This window comes from Artemia sp. Qi Xiang Cuo, chromosome 15, assembly GCF_049724085.1.
Source record: "Artemia sp. Qi Xiang Cuo chromosome 15, ASM4972408v1, whole genome shotgun sequence".
Taxonomy (NCBI): Eukaryota; Metazoa; Arthropoda; class Branchiopoda; order Anostraca; family Artemiidae; genus Artemia; species Artemia sp. Qi Xiang Cuo.
The window spans coordinates 64,429,438-64,453,027 of record NC_142808.1 but is presented as its reverse complement, the minus strand read 5'-3'; the positions used below and the strand labels follow the sequence as shown (position 1 = coordinate 64,453,027).

Below are 23,590 nucleotides of genomic sequence, written 5' to 3'. Positions count from 1 at the left end.
CCTCCTAAGTATATATTAGATGGAAATGTTTGGGAAAATGATGGCTGTTGAAGGGGGGGGGGGGCTGCTATCAAATCAGTCTTGACTCTTAAAACTGCGCTATAGCATCCAATTTCAAATCAAATGAACCCCATCTGAAGTTCATACAACCATCCATTTCGTTAAGACTTTATATGCCTCCAAGACGTAACTTACAACCTTATCACCAGGACAATGGGGGTTTTGTCAACCCTAGAGGCATTTTTATACGTACTTAGGACTATTTTGAACAAAATCATTATCTCACAATCTCAATCATATACGTTTTGTGAAAACCAGTGTGGTCAGGAGAAAGTTGCCCTCCATCACTTTTGACTCTTAAAAGAGAACTAGAAATTTTAATCTTCGACAATATGAGCCTTCTCTAAAGTTTAAGAATCGTCCCTTCCATAAAAATCTTAAATGCATCTGGGGCATAACTCACTATCCTTGCCCCTAAGCTCTGGGGGTTTGTTTCAGCCCCAAAAGCCTTGTTATATGTTATTTGGACTATTTTGAATAAATGGATGTCTCAAAATGTCTATTAGATGCAATTAATGGAAACACGATGTGTTTGTGTGTCTGTGTGTGGTAGGGGGGGGGGTAGCTGCCCTTTGACAACTTAGACTCTTAAAAAGGGCACTAGAACTTCTGATTACCAGTCCAATGACCCCTATTCAAAGTTCACACAACCAGAATTTATAAAAAAAACCTTATATGCCCCAGGAATGGAACTTACAACCCCTTGTCCTGATGGTTGTGGGGGGGGGGTGTCATCCTTAAATACATAATTTCCGGACCTTTCAACTACGCTGAACAAACAGGCTGTCTTAAAGTTTTGGTCAGAACTTCTTGCGGAAATGATGGTCGTGGGATGCTATTTACCCTCCAATCACTTTCGACTATTAAAAAGAGCAGTAGCCCTGTCAATTTATCATTGAATGAGTCCTTTTTGAAGTTTCTACGACAACTTCTTTTATACGAAGTGGGGTTTAACGCCGGCCATCGTTTATTTGTTTCATCATTTTGTTTTGTATAGGATTTGACCTTATGCGCGCCAATTTTAAATATTACAGTTCTTGAATTCAGTAACTTTTTTGTTATCTAACTGTTATTAAGTAAAGTAATAGACGAAGAGCTTAATGGCCTATTTTTGGATAAGTGGGAAATTTTTATGGAAATTAAACTTTTTCAACATGGGCAGCAAGCTCCTGATTTTAGGCACACTGTAGCTGATAGATAATTGGAATGGCTACTAGGCTAGTTAGGCTGCAGGTAGTAGAAATTAGGTTGATACTAGATTGGAAAACTTACTTTTTTCAATATTAATACCTTCATTAGAATCAGAATTAGCCTAGATCCTGAAATGAAATAATAACATTTGATTGCATCAGAAATGGATAGACATCCACCACATGGCTAATATAGGTGTAAAGTTCATTTTTGATGCAAATGGGTGTTTTATATTTAGATTGAGGATGCAATTCTAGATACATATTTGCACATTAGGGGAGTGGGGGTGCATAGTCTGTGAATTTATAGGCTAGGTTCTAACAAATTCATGAATTTTTTAGAAAAACAAGGAAAAAATTGAAGATAAAGGCTCTCCCCCTGCAAAATGTGTTAACTAAAACTATGTTCTTCATAGTTTGGAGTAAGAATTGTCTTCTTAATATGTTTCCTTATATCCAGCTGGACTCCTAGCCTATGCTTAAAATACTGGTTGGCCAGTTGGCTAATTTAAAGATTTGTATATATATATATATATATATATATATATATATATATATATATATATATATATATATATATATATATATATATATATATATATATATATATATATATATATATATATATATATATATATATATATATATATATATATATATATATATATATATATATATATAGTTTAAACTTACCTCTCATTTACATCAGAAATAAAATTACCCCCACCCCCTAATGTGCAAATATATACCCTATATTGGTATATATAGGGGCAGGGGCTAAAATTCAGTTCTGATAAAATGATTATTATATTTGTAAAGAGCATAAAAAAGGGCATTGAGTAGTATATTCACTTTAGTTGTAGCTCAATAATATGAATTGGTAAATATTTACCTTAAACTTACCACTAAATGCCTTTTTTTATGCTCTTTCCAAGTGTAATAATCATTTTTGTCAGAAATGAATTTTACCCCCACCTCTATATATACCAATTCAGGGTATATATTTGCACATTAGGGGGGCCATCCACATTTAAAATGTGGATAGTAGCATAATGAAACATCATAGCCTATTATGATTAATAGAATCAAGCTGCATTTTCTAAAATAAGAATTGGTAAATTTCTTGCAAATCATATTATTGACTTACAAATAAAGTAAAAATACCACTCAATGCCCTTTTTTGTGCTCTTTCCAAATATAATAGCCTAATCATTTTTGTTGGAAATGAATTTTACCCCCACCCCTATATATACCAATTCAGGGTATATATTTGCACATTGGGGGGGTTGGGGTAAAGTTTAAACTTACCTCTCATTTACATCAGAAATAAAATTTATTCTGTGAAAAATTTACCAATTTGTGTAGGATGTGCAATTGTTTTTCCACTATTTTGACAAACTATTTAATCAATTTGAAGAAAATTGACTTATGGGAAATTCAGTGCATAGGCCTATAAGGGCTTATACAATTTATTATGTATATTTTTTGCTTTAAGGGTTTGCAGGTTGGGTAAATAGTAAATAGCCAATTGAGCAGTTCTTATTATTAACCTAAAAATAAAGTGAACATACCACTAGATGCTTTTTTTGTGCTCTTTTTGAATATAATAATCCCTTTTCTTGCAAATTCAATTCTAAGCCTTTTATGACCCTTGAAAATAATAATTTCATTTTACATTTATTGCATATTAAAATGGGTTTAAACATTTGTTTCAAACTTAGTATTTTATTATAAATCCATTTTGTAAAAGTTGTATAATTTACAAACATTGATTTGTCCAGATTAAGTTGAGTAAAAAATGTTCCAAGCAAATCCACCATGTTTTCTTCTTATTTGGTTGTGATGCTTAAAAACTTTTGTTTCACCACAGTTGTTGGTGAAATTTTTCAACCTACACAACTGTTGTTGTGTATGTTGAAAAATATCAAAGCTAACAGATAAAACATGGCAAATAGAAAAATAGAGAAATTGTTTTGAATTTTTTATCCAGCTTAATTACAACAAATCAATGCTTACAGATTATATAACTTTAACAAAATGGAATTTATAATGAAATAGTAAGTTTGACACCAATGTTTTAACTCTTTTTATGCCAAAAAACATAGACAGAAATTATCATTTCACAGGTCCAAGAAAGGGCTTAAAACTGAATTTGCAAGAAAAGCAATTATTATATTCAGAAAGAGAATAAAACATTACATCTAGTGGTATGTTCTATTTATTTGTAGGTCAATAATATGAACTGCTCAATATTTACTGGGTAAATTTTATTTTCCATTGGTCTATGTCTATTTATTAGCTATCTCAGTATTATTTAAATTTGAAAATTTACCCAATATTTGTCCTTTGGCTACATCTCAACCTATTAAGGTTTAGTTATTTGCTTACATGATGTATCCTAGAATTAATTTGAGTAATGCTGCATTTATGCAACTCTTCTCAAGAAATTACTCCAATAATATAAAATTAGTTGGCTAGGACTAGCCTACCATCAGATTCCTTACCCTATTTTATCCTTTTTCAAATGTTTATATTATGGTCAATTTTCTGATAATATATAAAACTTGAAAACAATTTAATTCTTACCTTAAAATTCTTTACCTTAAAACTCTCCTAGACTTAGATTATGCTGATAATCTGAGTAACCTAAGTGAAAATGCTACCATTTTGAATGTTTTTAGAGGTTTGAGGGTTCAGTATGAAAGAATAGGCCTAGGGTTAAAAGTTAATGTCAAGTAGACTATGTTGCTTAGACTAGGAATAAATGAGGCTTAACAGAGGATGTTGGTTAACAAGAAGATTGATCAAATGGGCTACTTTACTTACCTGTTTAGTATCATAGGCAGCACTGCCTAAGTAAAGAATGATGTGGGCACAATGTGTTTTTTTTCTCCATACCCAGGCACTTTGTATCAAAGGAGTTGTCATAGAAACTTCAAAAGGGCTCATTCAATTGGAAAATGAAAGGGCTAGTGCCTTTTTTAATAGTTCAAAGTGATTGGATAATGACTAACACCCCTCTCACGCCCACCATTTTACCAAACACATCCGATCAAAATTTTGAGTTATCCATTTTGTTCAATGCAGTTGAATGTTCCGGAAATTAGGTCTTTTAAGATGATAACCCCCTCAGAGCCCTCACTGCAAGGGCTGTAAGTTATGCCCTGGGGGCCTATAAAGTTTATATAGAAAGTTGTTGTATAAATCATAGGCAGCACAATCACACTGCCTAAGTAAAAAACAGGGACACTCAAGAACAAGACAAGAAATGGGGACTAAGTAAAGAGGAGAACAATCCTCTACAAGCCTCAGGGCAAGGGTTTTAAGTTATGCCCTGGGGGAATATAAAAACAATGTTGGCACAATGTATTATTAAATATATTTTTCCTTTAGAGTTGGGCACTTCTTATCAAAGAAGCTGTTGTAGAAACTTCAAAAAGGGCTCATTCATTTGGAAATTGGAGTGGCTTTTGATGTTTTTAATAGTCGAAAGTGATTGGAAGGCAACTAACACCCCATCCACACCCACCATTTACCAAAACACATCCAATCAAAATTTTGAGATTGCCATTTTGTTCAGCTTAGTTGATTTCCAGATAGAAATTATGTTTTTGAGGACAATCCCCGAGAGCCCTTGCGGCAAGGGTAGTGAGTTATGCCCTGGGAGCATAAAAGGTTTTTTATAGAAGGTGTTGTTGTACGAAATTTAAAAATGGCTCATTCGATTGTAAATTCAAAAGGTCCTTTTTAATAGTCAAAAGTGATTGGAGGGCATCTAACCTGCCTCTCATGCCCACCTTTTCCCCAAACACATCCAATCAAAACTTTGAGATAGCCATTTTATTCAATGTAGTTTTATATTCTGGAAATTAGGTCTTTGAGGATGACAACCCCCCCCCCCACCGCCCTCAGGGAAAGGGTTGTAAATTATGTTGTTGTAGAAACTTCAAAAAGGGTTCATTTGATTGGAAATTGAAATGGCTAGTGCCCTTTTAATAGTCAAAAGTGATTGGAAAGCAACTAACACCGCTTCCACGCCCACCATTTCCCCAAACACATCCAATAAAGATTTTGAGATAACCATTTTGTTCCATGCAGTTCAAAGTTCAGGAAATTATAACTTTGAGCAGGAATCTCCCCCCACAGTCTTCAGGACAAGGGTTATAAGTTATGCCCTGGGGGCATTTAAGGTTTCTATTGAAATCTTTGTTGTAGAAACTTGAAAAAGGGCTCATTCAATTGGATATTCAAAGGGCTAAGCCCTTTTTAATAGTGGAAAGTGATTTGAGGGCAACTATACCCCCTCTCATGCCCATCTTTTCTCCAAACACATCCAATCAGTATTTTAGATAGCAATTTTATTCAACGTAGTTGAAAGTTTTGGAAATTAGGTCTTTAAGGAAGACAACCCTCAGGGCAAGGGTTGTAAGTTATGCCCTGGGGGCATACAAGGTTTTTATTGAAAGCATAGAAACTTCAAAAGGACTCATTCAATTAGAAATTGAAAGGGCTAGTGCCTTTTATAATAGTTGAAAGTGATTGGAGAGCAACTAATGCCCCTCTCATGCCTACCATTTTCCCAAACACATTTAATCAAAATTTTGACATAGCCATTTTGTTCAGCATAGTTGAAAGTTCTGGAAATTATGTATTTAAGGATGACAAACCACCCAGAGCCTCAAGGGCAAAGGTTATAAGTTCTGCCCTGGGGGCATATAAGTTTTTTATTGATAGAGTTGTCGTAGAACAACAAAAGGGGCTCATTCAATTCGAAATTGAGAGGGCTAGTGCCCTTTGTAATAGTCAAAAGTGATTGGAGGGTAACTAACCCCCCTCTCACCCACCACTCCTCCAAATACATCCAATCAAAATCTTCAGATACCCATTTTTTTTAACGGAGTAGAAAGTTCTGGAAATTAGGTATTTGAAAATGACACCCTCCCCCGGCACTCGGGACAAGGGTTGCAAGTTATGCCCTGTGGGCATATAAGATTTTCATTGAAAGTTTTGTTGTAGAAACTTCAAAAGAGCTCATTTCATTGTAAATCGAAAGGGCTAGGGCCATTTTTAATAGTGGAAAGTGATTGGAGAGCAACTACCGCCCCTCACGCCCACCATTTCCCCAAACACATCCAATCAAAATTTTGAGATAGCCATTTGTTTAACATAGTTGAAAGTTCTGGAAATTCGGTTTTAGAGGATGACAACCACCCTAACACCCCTTAGGGTAAGGGTTGTAATTTATGTCCTGAGGGCATATAAGGTGTTTATAGAAAGCGTTGTCGTTTCCAAAAGGGCTCATTCAATTGGAAGTAAAAAGGCCTAGTGCCCTTTTTAATAGTCAAAAGTGATTGGAAGGCTTGACATTTTTATAGTAAAGATTGATGTGGGTATAATGTATTATTTTTTGTTGTTGTTGTTGTTTAGACCAGGGCACTTTGTATCAAAGGAGTTGTCATGGGAACTTCAAAAAGGGCTCATTTGATTGAAAATAGAAAGGGCTGATGCCCTTTTTAATAGTCAAAAGTGATTGGAGAGCAACTAGTCCCCCTACCACGCCAATCCTCCCATTTGTCCATTATATTTAAAAACTAAATGTTGCCTTAAGATTAAATCAAAATGCACACTGATAATGCTAATTCCCAATAAGGCATCTCAGCAGTAGGCCTATCCCAAGAACGACTGAAGGTATTATGTTCAAACTTTTGGGGCTACTTCTGCTCTTAAAATTGAACCAAATCAAAATAGCGTAAGTGTATCCAAGCTATCAAAGAAAGCAAAAAGTTTTTTTTGCGAATGGTATCAAGTTTTCTATTTCAGGTCAACTTGAGGAGGTATGAAACTAAATTAAACAGTACTAATTGTGTCCAGATTTTTAAAAGGGTGTATGTTGTTAAAAATTGCTGAAAAAATTTCTCCAGCATACAAATAGTTGGCCAAACTATAAAGTCTTAAAAAAAGAAAAGATTTAAAGTATCATTTTCTTTTTCCCTGAAAAGACTATGTCAATATAAAACTAACAGAAGTTAATTAAAAAAACTTTTTCCACAAAATAAGTTTTTCAAAGAAAAGTAAAGAACTCCATTAAACAAAAAATGAGCAAAAATAATATCAAATAATATCAAATATTGATAAATAAATGAAACCCAAAACGAACAGAAATTACAATAAATAACTGAGTCAAACTCAAAACGAGCAGAAATTAACATAAGTTGGGTGCAAAACCCCTATGCGTTCCTAAGGCCAGAACACAATTTGCATTTTGCTGAAAAAATACAAATGAATGTGCATTGTCAGTTTTAATATACATATGCTGATATTTAGTAATCAAAATGTTAATATTATTTGATTTATTAAAGTTATAAAAGTAAAAACATTTATATTTTTTCAGTGAAGTGCAAATTTTGTTCTGGCCTTGGGAAGGCATAAGGGTTTTGAGCCCAACTTATGTTAATTTCTGCTCGTTTTGAGTTTCATTTATTTATTGATGCTGATTTGTGGTAGTTTCACGCTTGGTAGACTATTTGATTTTATTTTTGCTCATTTTTGGTTTAATAGAGTTCTTTACTTTTCTTTGAAAAACTTATTTTGTGGAAAAAGTTTTTTTGATTAAGCTAGCAAATGTTGGTGGATGCTCTGAAAATGTTAGCACTAGAATTGTCAAGGCACAATGTATTTTTTTTTCAAACAGTTTGTGTTAACAAACTGTAAGTAAGGAGTGACCCGGCTCAATGGTAATTGAAACTCTAAAAAAGGGAATTTTGATACCAATAGATACATCAAAAGAATCAGATTTTAATTCTGATTTAAAATATATAAGTTTCATCAAGTTTAGTTTTACCCGTCAAAAGTTACGCACCTGAGAAAATTTGCCTGATTTTAGAAAAAAGGAGGAAAGACCCCCTAAAAGTTATAGAACCTTAATGAAAATTACACCATCACATTCAGCGTATCAGAGAACCCTTCTGTAGAGGTTTCAAGCACCTATTTACGAAAATGTGGAATTTTGAATTTTTGGCCAAAAGGAAGATCATGGATGTGTGTTTATTTGTTTTTTTTTTCCCAGGGGTGATTGTATCGACCCATTGGTCCTAGAATATCGTGGAAGGGCTCATTGGAACGGAAATTAAAAGTTCTAGTGCTCTTTTTCAGTGACCCAAAAAATGGAGGGCAACTAGGCTCCCTCCCACGCTCATTTTTTTTGCAAAGTCACCTGATCAAAATTTTGAGATAGCCATTTTGTTCAGCATGGTGGAAAATATGATAACTATGTCTTTTAGGATGACTTAATCCCCCGAAGTCCCCAGGGAGAGGGCTGAAAGTTATGAACTTTACTCAATGTTAACATGTAGTATTCGTTATTGGAAAGTATACAGACGTTTTCAGGGGGGATTTTTTCTGGTAGGTGGGGGGGGGGGTCGGGGGTTATATGGCAGGATCTTTCCATGATGGAAGTTTTCATGGGGGAAGGGACATTGCTATGAAGGGGTTGAAGGATTTCCCAGCATTATTAAAGAAAGAGATCAGAAATTTAATAGAAAAAAAAAGTTTTTCAACTGAAAGTAAAGAGCAACATCAAAACTTAAAACGAACAGAAAATATTACATATATGATTGGGTTCACCCCCTAGTCAATACCTTGCTCTTTGAGCCAAAGATTTTTTAGTAATTTCATAAGAGCTATTTATTCTAATTAACGACCTTTGTGATAAAGGGGTCATTTTTAAAGAATTGGAACAAAATTCGAACTTTAGCTTAAAGATCAAGGTAAGACTAGGAGGCGAAACCTTTAATACATATATTAAAAATCTATAAACATTCAAATTCGATGCTTTATTTAACTCTCCAGTTACGTATATTTGTGACTAATAAAAGCGTCTGTAAATAAGATTTACCAAGTTCTACAGGAGCCATTATACTACATAGACATAGAATTAATAGGCAGCTTTTGTTATAATTATTCATGTACGGCGAGCCAAAATCAAAATCGGCATTAATTCAAAAACGTTCAAAAATTAAATAAAAAAAAAACAAACAAGTTTTTTTTAACTGAAAGTAAGGAACGACGTTAAAACTTAAAACGAACAGAAATTATTCCGTATATGAAAGGGGCTGTCCCCTCCTCAACGCCTCGCTCTTTACGCTAAAGTTTAACTTTCTCACCTCTACTTTTTTAAACAATAACAAACTTTAGCGTAAAGAGCAGTGCATTGAGGAGGCAACAGCCCCTTTCATATACAGAATAATTTCTGTTCGTTTTAAGTTTTAACGTCGTTCCTTACTTTCAGTTAAAAATACTTGTTTTTTGTTTATTTAATTAGTTTAAAAAATCAAGTATATACTCAAACTAAGATTTGAATGTTAGAAGCTAGGATATTTCTTAGACTAGGAATAAATAAAGGTAAAGAGGTGATGTTTAGTAATAAGAAGATTGACTAAGTAGATAACTTTAAATAGCTTTGAAGTCTTATTATTTAAAATGGTAGTAAATGTTCCTGGTGTTTGACTGACCATATTTCAAATATTAAGCTGTAAAAAAAGTTTTGGCTCTATCCTACTTTCTTGGGCTATAATGAGAGATGGGTTATCCTTTTTGGCTATCCATCTAGGACTAAACAAAAAGGAGGTTGTCCCCAAATGGGATGAGAAGAGGTTATAAGAAATTATTAAAAGGAACTTTTAACTTCTTAGGAGGGGTAAAGATGGAAGCTTTGAATGGATTGGAATGGAGAAGGAGCATGAATGGATTGGAATGGAGAAGGAGAAGGAGCTTTTTTGGCATCAGATGACTTGGTGCTGCATTGATCTGTTGGTAGTAGTAGCAGCAGCTGTAGGACTATAAGGCAATGCACCTCTTATAACTATTTTAGTTCTTTTGGCACTATTTTATCAGCATTCAATTAATCACTAGTATGTTAAGCCCTTTTGTTTAGGGTTTTGTCCTATTTCTGGTCAGTCTTACTTTTTTTCCAATTATTTCACTAGGTAGAATGAACCCACCACTTGATGCACTTTTTTCTTTTCTAAATGTGTGGTAATAAGTTCTGCCTTTGCAAATTCCATTTGGAGCCCTTAAATTGATATACCTGTTTATTTTTTCCCTTGAAATAAGATGCAAAAATACCATTACATTCTAAGTATTGTCACTCTGTAGTGGGGACTCAAAACTTCTTGGACTGCTTTGTCAATGAGCTGAGGCCTGGCTTCTTGAATTTGTCCAGTGCCATGCCTTTCATGTCAGCAAACAAATCCTTGTTACTCTTAATTTCCCTTAGGCTAATCAATCTTCTCTGTAAAGATTTTTTAGTCATCAGTGGCAATAAATTGAAACTCAGTACCCATGATGTCTGCTGCTGGTGCTAGTTCAACTCTGGGGCTGATTAAGCATATCCTTTCTACTTGTTCTGTCAAAGTCAGTCTTCTGTATAAAGGACTAGTTTATCCCAAGTTTGAAGTTGGAATGTCTCTAGCCTCTGTATTTAAAAAAAGAGATATAAAGATTTTGGAAGATGTGCCACCAAAGGGTTATCTGGCATTTAGCTTTCTTACCCTGCAAGACTATCTAAGCTGAAACTCCAAACTCTTGTATAGAGGAGAAATAGAGGTGATGCCATTCTAACCTATAAGTTAATGAAGGCTAACACTCTCCAGCATTATTTTCTATTGTTTGTCTTAATGCAAAAACCAGAGGTCATCTGCTGAAATTTGTTAAGCAGTCTACCCTAACCAGAGTCAGGGTGCCACTGAATTCTATTCCTCAAGAATTGTCAATGGTTGGAATAAACTCTCTGAAGACACAGTTCTTGCTGGATCTATTGACATTTTCAAAAAAAGCTAGATGGCGAGTGGCCCTCAAGGGAGTGTAAATTTGACTGGCAAGCAACTGGTCATCCAATTGCACTCGGTCACTAAACAATAATGAGAACAACTTCAATAATCAACTCTGGAGCTTCACAAAAAATCCTTAGATTGCTCCAAGCTGCAATTTGAGGTAAATGTAAAACCAAATTGATATTTTGTAGTTGTGCAATTCTCAGATGTGGATTTATTACAATCAATTCTGATAAACATAGCTATTTATTTCCATTATAATTATGTCAGTATATTAAGCACTTTGTTCTTGTTTGAAAATATATAGCAAATTGTTAAAATTGTAATATTTAAAAATTTGTGAATATTTTGTCAATTTTCCAAAATAAGTTTGGGAAGGCAGTAATTATTATATTTGAAAAGTTTCCCATCCATATATAGGCCAATAGCTGCTCTCTGGCTCAGTATGCACATCCTTCTTGCAACAATCTCAAGTAATGAGTTTATTAAACCCAGGCTCCTGCAACAAAAAACAATATAAGCACAAGCCCAGCACAAGCAATAACAATACTAAAGCAGAAGCAAAGCAATCATAATATAATATCAAACACTACATCTCCCTTCTTTCAACCTTGAACAACATGATTCATGGGTACAATATTTTTTTTTGCCATACCGTGGTAGAGCAAAAATCACTAACAATTTATTTACCACACGAGACGCTGCCAGGCTCCCTTCTCTAATGTGTACTCTAGATACATATAAAAGTTATGCACTAATTAATTCTACTCTCACACTTGCACTCATACTCTTCTTAACAAAATACAACAATGTACTAGGCTCACTTCCCTGGTGTATACTCTGGTATACACAGTGCCTACTTCCACTACACATAACTATTTACAGGTTCAATCTCTTTGGTGGGATGATCACTCTTCCAGATCATGTTCTGGCACCAGCTTGAGAACCAGATGCTGCTTCACACAGCTGAACTGGGGATTCCAATTGGGCGATCTCTGTCCTCAACTATTCTAGTGACAAAGAGCAGAGCAGGGATCTGCGGAGCTGATTAACCAGTGGTGGAGGTGATTTTTGAAGCAGAACAGCCTTGTTTGTGGTAACAAATGGGGTCAAAACCCTTCCAGTTTGACCACCCGTGTCTTTTGTCTCAGAGTAGTTTCCAAGGCGATTTGAGAGATGTATTCTCTTCTGTCTGATGACAGATCCATCCTTTGTCTGGAATATGTGAGACCGCGTTGACTCGGATTGGGCAATTACTCTTGCTGTGCTCCATTTCCCACCTGGAGCCTTCTGCACATAAACTGATTTCCCCACCTTTACTGATGGTAACAGCCTAGACGCTGTGTCGTAATCACGCTTCTGTTGTCTCTGAAGAAATGTATGTTTCTCCATGAACTTACAACTGCTGACCACCTTATTTTTTAAGTGGCCAGTGGTGCATGGGAGAAGAGATCTCAGTTGACGACTTATTAGAAGTTGGGACACTGAGGCTTGTCTGTCTGCAGGTATGTCCCTGTATTCAAGCAGTCCTAAGTATGGGTCTTCATTATTTTCGGAGGCCTTTGTCAAGAGATTCTTTGCTGTCTGGATAGTTTTTTCCACAAGGCTGTTTGACTGGGGGTATGTTTGACTTCATGTTCTGTGAGTGAATCCCCAAGTTTTGGCATAATCTTGAAATTCAATTGAGGAGTACTGTGGGCCATTGTTAGACATTAGTATAGATGGAATGCCATATCTGGCAAAGTGAGATTTGAGTTTAGAGATGATGAGTAGGTTGGATGCAACTTTTTGCCATGGCAAGATTAGTATCTTGTGATTGATCATAGGCTCTTTCTTGTTTGATGACATGTTTCTGGCCCAATTTTGGCAACTCTGGACATAATGCTCTATGTCTGTATTCAGCCCCGGCCAGTAAACCAGCATTTGAGCCCTTTGCTTGGTCTTTTCTATACCAAGGTGTGCAGTGTGGAGTTCTTTCAAGATGTCTGGCTGTAATGCTTTGGGTATGACCAATCTCTCACCTTTGAAAATATTGCCTCTGATTGATGACAGTTCTTGCTGGATATTCCAGAACAGATGTTCCTCTGCCAGGCTCATTTTACCTGCACTTTGGCCAGCCTTCGTGGATTGTTTTTGACAAAATCCTCAGTTGACTGTCTGACATTTTTCTTCCTGGATTTGTAGAATTTTATCATTGCTTATAGGTAGATGTGTAGATATCAGATGTACATACATGTCTATTTCCGTCTCTAGTTTCTCATCAATATCAGGAAGGTGTAGGCGAGAAAGGGCATTGGTGACTGGTATTTCCGAGCCTGGTCGGAACTGCAATGAAGATTGTATGGCTGGAGTTGTAGCATTAACCTTTGCACCCTTGGGGGGGGGGGGCTTGTGGATAGGGTTTCTGACTATTGTCTCAAGAGGGTGGTGATTGGTTATTACGCTTGTGTCTTTCATAGAGGTAGTGCTGGAAATGCTTGCATCTGTATACTATAGCGTGTAACTCCTTTTCAAGTTCAAAGTATTTTTGTTCAGTTTTACTGAGTGCACAGAATGCATAGGCTACTACCTCTCCATCAGAGCAGAGGTGTGCTCCCAAGCCATGGCTGGACGAGTTGACTTTCAGTTCCCCATTCGAGCTGCTGTAGTTGAAAAAGGAAATGCTTGACACAATAGACTGCTTGAGTTCCAACAGTGTTTGGTCATTTTCCGGACTCCAAGAGAACGGCTCCAATTTGAGTATGTCTTGCAGGCTTTTGTTTCTAGTAGATAGATCTGGTATGTATTTTAAAAGATAGTTCAACATTCCAAGGAGAGTAAGTAGCTCTTTGTGGCATTGAGGTCTGGGCATCTCTTTGATTTCTCTCTGTTTTTCTGGGTCTGGTTTGATTCCATTCCAAAATAGCATACACTGCTTTCACTAAAACTGCATTTGTCTTTGTTCAACTTCACACCTTTTTTTTAGTGCTCTTCCCATAACAGCTTTCATTATGTTCTTCTTGACTTGTTCCATATACAACAAAATCATGAATAATAATTGCTACTGCTTCCAGCCGCTCAAAAATTTCTTCCATGCAATGGTGGAATTCATCTTGTGCTGAAAGCAGGCCAAAGGGTTTTCTCAGGAACCGATAGCGCCCATATATCGTGCTGAAGATCGTCGTATCTGATGCAGTTTCGGAGAGCACTAATGACCAATACCCTTGTCAAGCATCCATTTTGCTCTACACAATTGCACCATGCAGCTTGGCTGTAACATCTTCTAAGGTAGGTATGCGGTAGCAAGGGTGCTTTATGCATTTGTATTTGTTGAGATCTACTGGATCTATACACAGTCTCACAGTTCCATTCTTCTTTTTGATCATAACCATTGAGTTGACCCACTCTGTGGGCTCAGTGACTTTTTCAAAAACTCCATCTCTTTCCATTCTGATAAGTTCTTTCTGGAGTTTGTCTTTAATGCCTCTGGTACCCTTCTAGATGGGTAAACGGTAGGTATGGACTCATCTTTTAGATGGATGTTGCATTTGCCCTCCAGTTGGCCAATAACTTCAGAGACGCTTTTGTACTCATCAACTACACTTGTTTCTTCAGAGTTGACATTTAGTACCAATTTGATGAGGTTCAAATCTATACTTGATCAATACCCCACAATTGGAGTTGAATCTGAATCCACCACGTAGAATATGTGAGCTGCCCTAGGATACTGTTTGTGGCTGCAGTTAAGATCACAACTGCCAATGACAGGGATCCTAGCTTCACAGTAGCTGGATAGCCGTTGGTTTGTTAATTGTAGATTTGGTCTTGGGGCCAGCTTGTCAAAAATATTCTTGGGAATAACATTGGCTTGAGCATCTTTGCCACCACCTTTTCCTTGGCATTCAGGAAAACTGTATCTTCATCATCAACTGCAACTCCATGCAACTCTGTTTCTTCATCAATGGTGCTCACGATTTTGTTACTACAACAGACCCTTGGAAAGTGGTTTGGCTTTCTGCATTGGGTCCAAATGTTCCCTTTTGCTGGGCATGCGTAATTTGTGGAGCATGGTCCACCACGAAAATAGCATTCTTTGCCCTTTGGGGGGTTATTGGTAGGAGCTTTCTGATTTCGGGCACTGCTCCAGCTTGTACCATGTATGATTGCATCAACTTCCTGCTTGATGGGTATTGGTTTGCTTCCATTAAATGATTTCAGCTGAGCCTGGTTGTTTCATGGGTTCTACACCTTGACATCTAGGGCTAATGAGTCCCCTTCTGCCAAAAACTTTTCTTGAATGGCTTGATTCCAAATTCCACAGACAATTTGGTCTCAAATGATTTCGTCTTGTTCTGTGTATAGACATGGTTTTGCCAATGTTTTTATTTGTGTGATATGTCTTTCAATAGCTTCGTTTTCTAGCTGGTCCCTCTTTTGAAAGATGTATCTTGCAAACACAGTGTACTTCTTTAGGCTTGCATAATCCTTAAAGTTGATAATGGGTTCAACTTTATTGAGTATATCCTTTTCTAATTCAAAGTATTAAAAATCTCTGTGCCCTTTTCTCCCATCCAAATGAGAAGGTATGCACACTGTGATTTTTCGGTTTTTTCTGCCAGTGGTCCTAAAAGTATCAACCGATTCTATAAGCATCAACCAACTATAAGCATCAAACAACTATAAGCATGGTGTTCAAACTGATTCCATTTGTCTTATAAGGAGGTGACATCCCAGTTGATGGATGACTGTTGGACTTCCATAATAGCATTAGATTACAATGTAAATCCCATTTCTGACACCATGCAACAACCTCAAGTAATGAGTTTATTAAACCCAGGCTCCTACTACAAAAAGTAATATAAGCGCACGCACAGCACAATCAATAACAATACTAAAGCATAACAAAGCAGTCATAATATAATAGCAAACATTACACTTCTCTCTTGTCTATGGCCACTACTTTTCTTAAGTAGCTAATTGCTTCCTTTCTTCACTTTTTTTTGTACATATTTTCTTTTGATAGAAAGAAAAAAAGCTGCACTGACATCTTGAAAACATGTGGCTCTAAGGTAGTGGCTGCTGTTTAGGGACTATGCCAATGTAGCTGCTGAAATCATTGTGATGGCTGTATAATTTTCCAAACACAAGACTGTTTTGTGCCTATATAGCCCACATAAGGTGACTCCCTATGGTTATGGAGGATATTGATCAACATCTCCAGTCCTGTTTAAAAGCATAAGTTACATTCTAATTTTAGATTTCCTAAATAATGTCCACTCCAGAAGAAGAAGCCCAAGACCCTAAGAATCTTAAGAAATCAGCAAAACATGACTCTGGTGCAGCTGATTTAGAAAAAGTTACAGATTATGCTGAAGAGAAAGAGATGGCAGGTGACATTAGAGAGGTTGTATCCTTTTTTTCCCTTTATTTATTTATTAGATAAAAGAACCTAAGTTCTAAATTGCTTTGTTTTCTACATGATCAAAAAAAATAAAAAAAATAATAATATGACACCTTAGGATTGCACTGAGAAACATTAGGGAAAAAAATAAAACAGGAAAAAACATGCATAAAGAAACTAAATTTTATCCCAACACTAAAATTCGATCAATTCAGTGAATACTACAAATTACAAAAAGTCAACCCAGGTGAAAAAACAAAAAACAAAAAGTTAACTAAAGAATTACAGGGTAAAAAGAACAAACATCTACACAATACATAGGCTAGTATAGAGATAAATATAATCTTACTGGTATTGCAGTAAGTACTACTGTTTCCTAAAACAATCATAATATTATACAAAACAGTTTAACAAACGTTGCTAGGTGTCCCCCAGTACAATCCCCCCCTCTTGCAGGAAATACCTCCTGAATAACCCCCCCCCCCCCATATCCTCCCTGGATAATTTTGCTTGCTCATTAGAAGGGAAATTGAAAGTTTTAATCCCCTGTTCAAGTCAGAGGCAATGCTGTAGTGTTCCCTGTAGTAAACAGTCATGAGGGTTCCAATGTTATGTATTATGCTTTTCAGAGGCACTTCATATGGAAATGGTTGTCATAGAAATTTCAGAAGGGGCTCTTTAGATTGGAAATTTAAAGTTCTAGTGTCCCTTTTAGGGATTAAAAATGATTGGAGGGCAACCAGAGCCCACCATGCTGTTTTTCCCCAAAAGTGTCCAATCAAAATTTTGAAATAGCAAAATTTTTGTTCAAAATTGACCAAACGTTGAATAAACTTGTTCCTTGGGTTGACAAGCCCCCTGACAATAGTCTCTGGAGCAATGGCTCTAAGTTGTGCAAGTTGCCCATTGTTAAAACAAGTTTTTTTATGGGAAGGGTGGCTGTATAAACTTGGGAAGGGGCTCATTCATTTGGAAATCAAAAGGAGATTGACATCCGATCAAAATTTTGAGACAGTCGTTTTTGTTCAAAATAGTCCTAAGGTCCAATAACTGTCGCTCCAGGGTTGACATCCCCTTCCCCTTCCACAGCCCCTGGTGCAAGGGCTGTAAGTTATGTAAGTTGCTCAATGTTAACATATTATGTTTTTATTAAGAAAGAGAGCGTGCTTGATCCTGTATCTCCAGAAAAGCTTACAGTATTAAAGTGAAACTTTAAGGAAATATTGAGAGGGAGGCCAAACACAATCAAATTACACTTTGTCCTTGCAGGTTGTGAAAAGGGAATTTCGGCAATGTCTAAGCAACTGATGGCGGTATTAGGTTTAAAGTTTTGATGTATGTTGAGGGGGTGTTGAAGACAGATTGGTGGGCAAGCAGCCCCCCTCTTGTCCTTTTTTGTGCCCTGTCCCCTTGACAATGGCCAACATTTTTTAATTGTTATTTTGTTTAAGCTAGTGAAAAGATCTAATAACTGTGCCTCCTGAGATGCCATGCCCCACCCCCTCCCCCACAGCCCCAGGCAAGGATTTTAAATTATGCAATTTATCCATTTTTTAGATGCAGGGTTTGGAATTAGTAACAGGGGAAAGTTTTACATCTGGGTGCATCCAAAAAGGCCGTGGATATTAAAGTGACACTTAGGAGAATTTTAAAGAGTATCTTCAACTAAAGCAAAAGGCACTATGTGCATCCAGTTTATCAAAAAAGTGAATCTGCAATATCTTAAGAATGGCTGAGAGTACTAGGCTGAAACTTTCAAAACATGAAGGGTATGTTTTAAAGGGGTTGGAGGGTTGCCAGTTTTCCTCCTATGCCCTCTTTAGCTGCCTTCTCTTCAAAAATGTTTGATAAAAATTTTGAAGTAGCCATCTTGTTCAAAGTAATCTAAAAGTCAAATAAATATCCCTGTAGGGATGGCATAACGTTCCACAGCTCTGGAGCGGAATGCCAAACACAATCAAAATATACTAGGTGCATGCTAGTTATCAAAAGGGAGGGTGTATCAGCAATATCTAAGGAATGGTTAAGGTATTAAGTTGAAATTTACACGCTGAGTCGTCAGATAAATATACAATTAGTTCTCAAAGATGGGTGGGGGATGGAGGTAGAAATTAATATGTAATCCCTATTGATTCCCGGGAATAATTCTGGTGTCTGCTGTTATTATGAAAGTGAAGAGTAACATTAAACCCCAAAATGAGCAGAATGTATTCTGTATAGGAGGCAGCTGCCCCTTCCTCATCCCAAGTCCCCTTCATGGTCGTAGAAACTTCAGAGAATACTCATTCGATCGGAAATTGTGAGTTCTAGTCCTTTTTTAAGTCGAAAGTGATTGGAGACCAAATAGCCCATGTCCTAGAACTGTTTTGATATCTGATTATTTTTTATGTCTATAAAGTCATCACACGTCCACGATCTTGTGCAATCCAAAAATATTTAGATTAGAGCTTTAAACCTCTACAGTAGGGTTATCTGATTGTTTTGTCGTTAGGGGGGGGGCAGATGCCTCAAAGGTTGCACTTTCATGACAAAACATTCTAACTCTCATTGAGCCTTCACATAAATACAGAATTAGTTTTGAGAAAGGGGCAGGTTGAGGTAGAAAGTAATATTTAATCCCTCTTTATTTCTGGGAATATTTTTGTTCTACACTGATATTCTGAAAGTAAAGAGTAACATAAAACCCCAGAATGAGCAGAATTTATTCTAAATCAAAGGGGGCTGCCCCTTCTTTATCACCAACAATATTATGATTTTAGAAACTTCGGAGGCTCCTCATTCGATCGAAAATTGAGAATTCTATTCTGTTTTAAAATTTAAAACAATTGGAGTGGGACCAGCCCCTGTCCTAAAATTGTTTTTGATATCTGGTCCTTTTGTCACCCCTAAGTGGATCGGATCGACATTTTAAGGTACCTATTTTGTAAATTCTTTATGGCTGCTCAATTTTGAGTATGGGGAATTTTTGGTATGGGGGAGACACCGGCTCCCTTAACAAACATAAAACACAAAGAGAAAAACAAGAAAAACTCAGGACAAAACAAACAAATTACGAAACCTGATATTAACCGATGATGCCTAAATTTAAGCATAATCTTACCAATAATGCATTAAGTGTTATTGTGCAGGCCAAGAAAAAACTTCAGTAAATAAAACAGTTTAATGTAAGTCAAAAGTTTAACAAAGGTAGTGAACAAAATAAAGTGTAGGTCACTGAAAAATTAAAACTTCAAAATAACTAAATTAATAAACGACTGAACAGTTTGTACAGATAAGCTGATGGTTTTATAGCGATGTCTTTCGAAACCATTTCGTTTTCATTCATCGTGTGTCTTTTATTTTCAAGTAATTGCTTACGTTGTTTCTGTTATTTCTGTCATTGGACAAAGTTCCATTGTTTTTTTTTCTTTTATAAGAAAAAATCTCATTGTTTTTTTTTCTGTCATTAAAAAAAGTGTCAGAATTTTTTCAAGCACTCTCCAAAACTGCCATTGTTTTTTTTTGTAATTGGGAAAACTGCCATTGTTTTGTAATTGAGAAAACTGCCATTGTTTTTTTTTTGTAATTGAAAAAACTGCCATTGTTTTTTCTGTCATTGTTTTTTTCTGTCGTGGGACAGGTCTAATTTTTTTTTCATTGGAAGTCATTGCCCTTTTTTTCTACATTCAGAGAACATTTTATGGTCTCAAAAGTATCTTTATTAATTGCAAATTTTTTCAATGATAGACATGACTGCATGGGATGATAGAAACCATACGGTTGGTTGTTGCAGCAAACACGAAAGTTTAAGTAGCGGAATGTTGAAAAGAAGCAGACAAATCACTGATAATAGGTATTAATAATCACCATATTGAATCATATAAAAGCAGCAATGAAACCACTAATAACTATGCGCCAAAGAATTACACCTAAGGAAGAACGCTGTCAATGAAATGTTCATCGAAACAGGGTAGTTTCAGCTGGGTATCAAAAGGTTGTATTTCCATTTTTGGTGAAACGACTTAGTCGGCTCATCAAATTCTCCTCTCTAAGAGGCATAAGTCAGTCTCATGACAAAAATTCGAGCTTGACTCGAAGAGTTGTCTAGTGACCAAGATCAGAATTACGTCTCTAACTTGGCCGTTTGATCGTGATTCAAGAAGTCATGTCTGGAGATAGGTCTTTTTGAACGGTAAAAAGTGTTCCAAGCACAGAAATACTGCTTTTTGAACCAATATCACTTTGACTTTTTTTCTAGCTGGAGTTTGTTATTTGATCCCTAAAGGCTGGTGTTCTGCATATATTTTGTTAGCAGCTTTTTACTCCATTGTTTAAGTTATATATTGGTAATGAAAAGCACTCAGCACTGATGTTGTTACGGAGGCCCTAGACGGTCAATCATTTTGATCAAAAGCTTCCGTCAGTCGATTGAGTCAAGCATGACTGACTGTCTAGGAACTTGTTTGACGCTTGAGACAAGCGTTCATGGTGGTTGATAGAAAGTTTGAATGACTCAATCATTTTTACCAAAAGCAGTGTGTTACATTAGCTTTGGTCGAGATTGAAGGGTTGGTTGAAGGGTCGATTGAAGGTTTATTGAAGCTTACGTCAATCAATTGACGAAAACTTTTGTTCAAAATGATTGACCGTCTAGGGCCTCCTTTAGATGTTAACATTTGCCTGTTTCAAACTGAAAATATGGAGCGAAATGAAGTATTTAGTCATTATGCCTTCAACTCCATCTTGAATGAATATCGCTTTGTCAAGTTTATTTGTACAGTTATTTTGTGAATGATAAGGGACAAATTATACCTGTAATGAAGGCCTTTGCTGTGAATTGAAGGCCACAGTTGGTAAGTGGAAACTGCCTGAGCGTGATGGAGCTAAACTGAAGCTGATATGTGGCTCGACTATATGTCTGAAGAGCACGATGTTTTACTGTAGAAAATTTAAATAGGAGGAGAGACAAAAACATGTGTAATGGATTTTAGACAATGGATTACAGCCATAAAAAAAGTTCGTTTTTATGGCTGTAATCATGGCTGTAATATGGCTGTAGCAAATTTAAAGAGGAGGAGAGACTAAAACATGTGTAATGGATTTTAGACAATGGATTACAGCCATAAAAAAGCTCGTTTTTATGGCTGTAATCATGGCTGTAATATGGCTGTAGCAAATTTAAAGAGGAGGAGAGACTAAAACATGTGTAATGGATTTTAGACAATGGATTACAGCCATAAAAAAAGTTCGTTTTTATGGCTGTAATCATGGCTGTAATATGGCTGTAGCAAATTTAAAGAGGAGGAGAGACTAAAACATGTGTAATGGATTTTAGACAATGGATTACAGCCATAAAAAAAGTTTACGTGGTCAGCCTTGCCGCTATGAGCAGCGCGAAACGACATTGAAGCCAGAAAGGCAGTTCAAGAAGAAGTTTAACCTTTGAGTAAAGTTTGAAAGATCAGACTGGTGCATTTTTTCGTGTTTGTAAAAAAAAAACTTTTTAAATGTGTATTCGCTCGGAGAGAAACAAATCTACAACTGGATAAAAAATGGACAGGCTGCTCGTGACACCCAGAGATCTCCGAATCTTTATCCAATAGTTTTGGGAAGCAATGGTGGAAAGGAGAAGCTCAACAGCTCTGACAAAGAGTTCCTTGGTACATTCCTTGACAGCTTGTCAAAGCTGCCCAGCCTTATTGCAGGACAAATACTTGAAAACTATATTTTGAACTCTGCTTTAAGTCCAAATCCTAATTATGTATTCTATAAGGAAAGTTGCGTCAAAGAGAAGTAGAAACCACTAAGTGTGAGGCTATTTGATGACATCTTTTATCTGAAAAAAATCTTAATTTTTTCACCCAAGAAGGATTGCTGTGCTACCTGTATTGCGCGCAAAAAAGGAAACTTTACCGACAAAATATAGAAAGAACATGTTACATTGAAAAACAAAGCACGTGATATAAAAAATAAAGACTACAGCTACCAATGTTATTGGTGTCTGCGCACAAATCCAGCAAACTCTGTTATAGCTTCCGAAGAGCAATGATGGAATGATTCACTACTGGAGTAAACTCGACGAGCACAGCTTTACATTCTATGATCTAGTGACGCAAAGCGGCTATTGTTATATTTGGGATGAAGCTCAAGGTGAAATAACTAGCTCCGAGTTTATGAGTATTATTTTGGATTTCATAGAACAAGAGATTCAGATAGGAAGGGAGGTTCTTATCTTGTGGTCCAATGACTGTGGCTTAAAAAATAGGAACTACGCTCTCTAACGCCCTGGCTATGCTTACTGTCAAATATGAAGTTACTATTATCACAAAGGGTATGATTGTGGGACACACACAGATGGAATTTAACTCCATGCTCGCCTTTATAGCCAGGAAAATCTGGAAAGAGGGGCTGTACCTCCTGTATAAGCTTGTGAACTACATCAGGAGAGCCAGGCAAGACAGACCATACGACTGCAAGGTCATTAACCATGAAATGTCAAGGATTACAAGACTCAATTTTATTCACTCGATCAAACCCGGAAGAAAAGTCGGTGAACCTGAGGCACGGGACCTAAGAGGCCTTGGTTATCATAGTGGAAACGTTCAATACATCCTCGACTACGACCATGGATGGCGCCATCTTCCTCAGAGAGTCAGAAAAGCTCAGCCACAAGCTGTTTGACGCATAGACAATGACTGACTGCAGCTGAATCCGCTCAAGAAGAAGGATTTTCTTGAAGTACTCCACAATACGCCTCCTGAGTCATGGTATTTCTATGAGCGCATAGCAGGTAAAGAAGCTGAGTAAATGTGGCGAGCACCAACTGCTTTTTTTCCCTTTTTTGAATATTCTTCTGCATTTATCAGTAAAATTAAATAAAAAACTAAGTTGTTTTTGACTGAAAGTAAGGAGCGACATTAAAACAAACAGAAACTATTTATGAAAGGGGCTGTCCCCTCCTCAAAGCCTTGCTCTTTACGCTAAATTTTGACTGTCTCAAAACTTTATTTTTTAAACAATAAAAAACTTTAGCGTAAAGAGCGAGGCTCTGAGGACGGTACAGCCCCTTTCATATACGGAATAATTTCTGTTCGTTTTAAGTTTTAATGTCGCGCCTTACTTTCAGTTAAAAAAACCTGTTTTTTTAATTT

The 23,590-nt window shown here is 36.4% G+C and overlaps 1 protein-coding gene across 1 annotated transcript in view; it reads left to right on the top strand.

Annotated features, from left to right (window-relative positions):
* Positions 1 to 1,059: 1,059 nt before the first annotated feature.
* Positions 1,060 to 23,590, top strand: part of LOC148943986 (huntingtin-interacting protein K) — a 33,763-nt gene continuing 11,232 nt past the window's right edge. The window contains exons 1-2 of the mRNA XM_089101686.1: positions 1,060 to 1,106; positions 16,317 to 16,463. Of these exons, the coding sequence (XP_088957812.1) occupies positions 16,329 to 16,463 (135 nt within the window). The 5' untranslated portion in view covers positions 1,060 to 1,106; positions 16,317 to 16,328. The remainder of the gene's footprint in view (positions 1,107 to 16,316; positions 16,464 to 23,590) is intronic.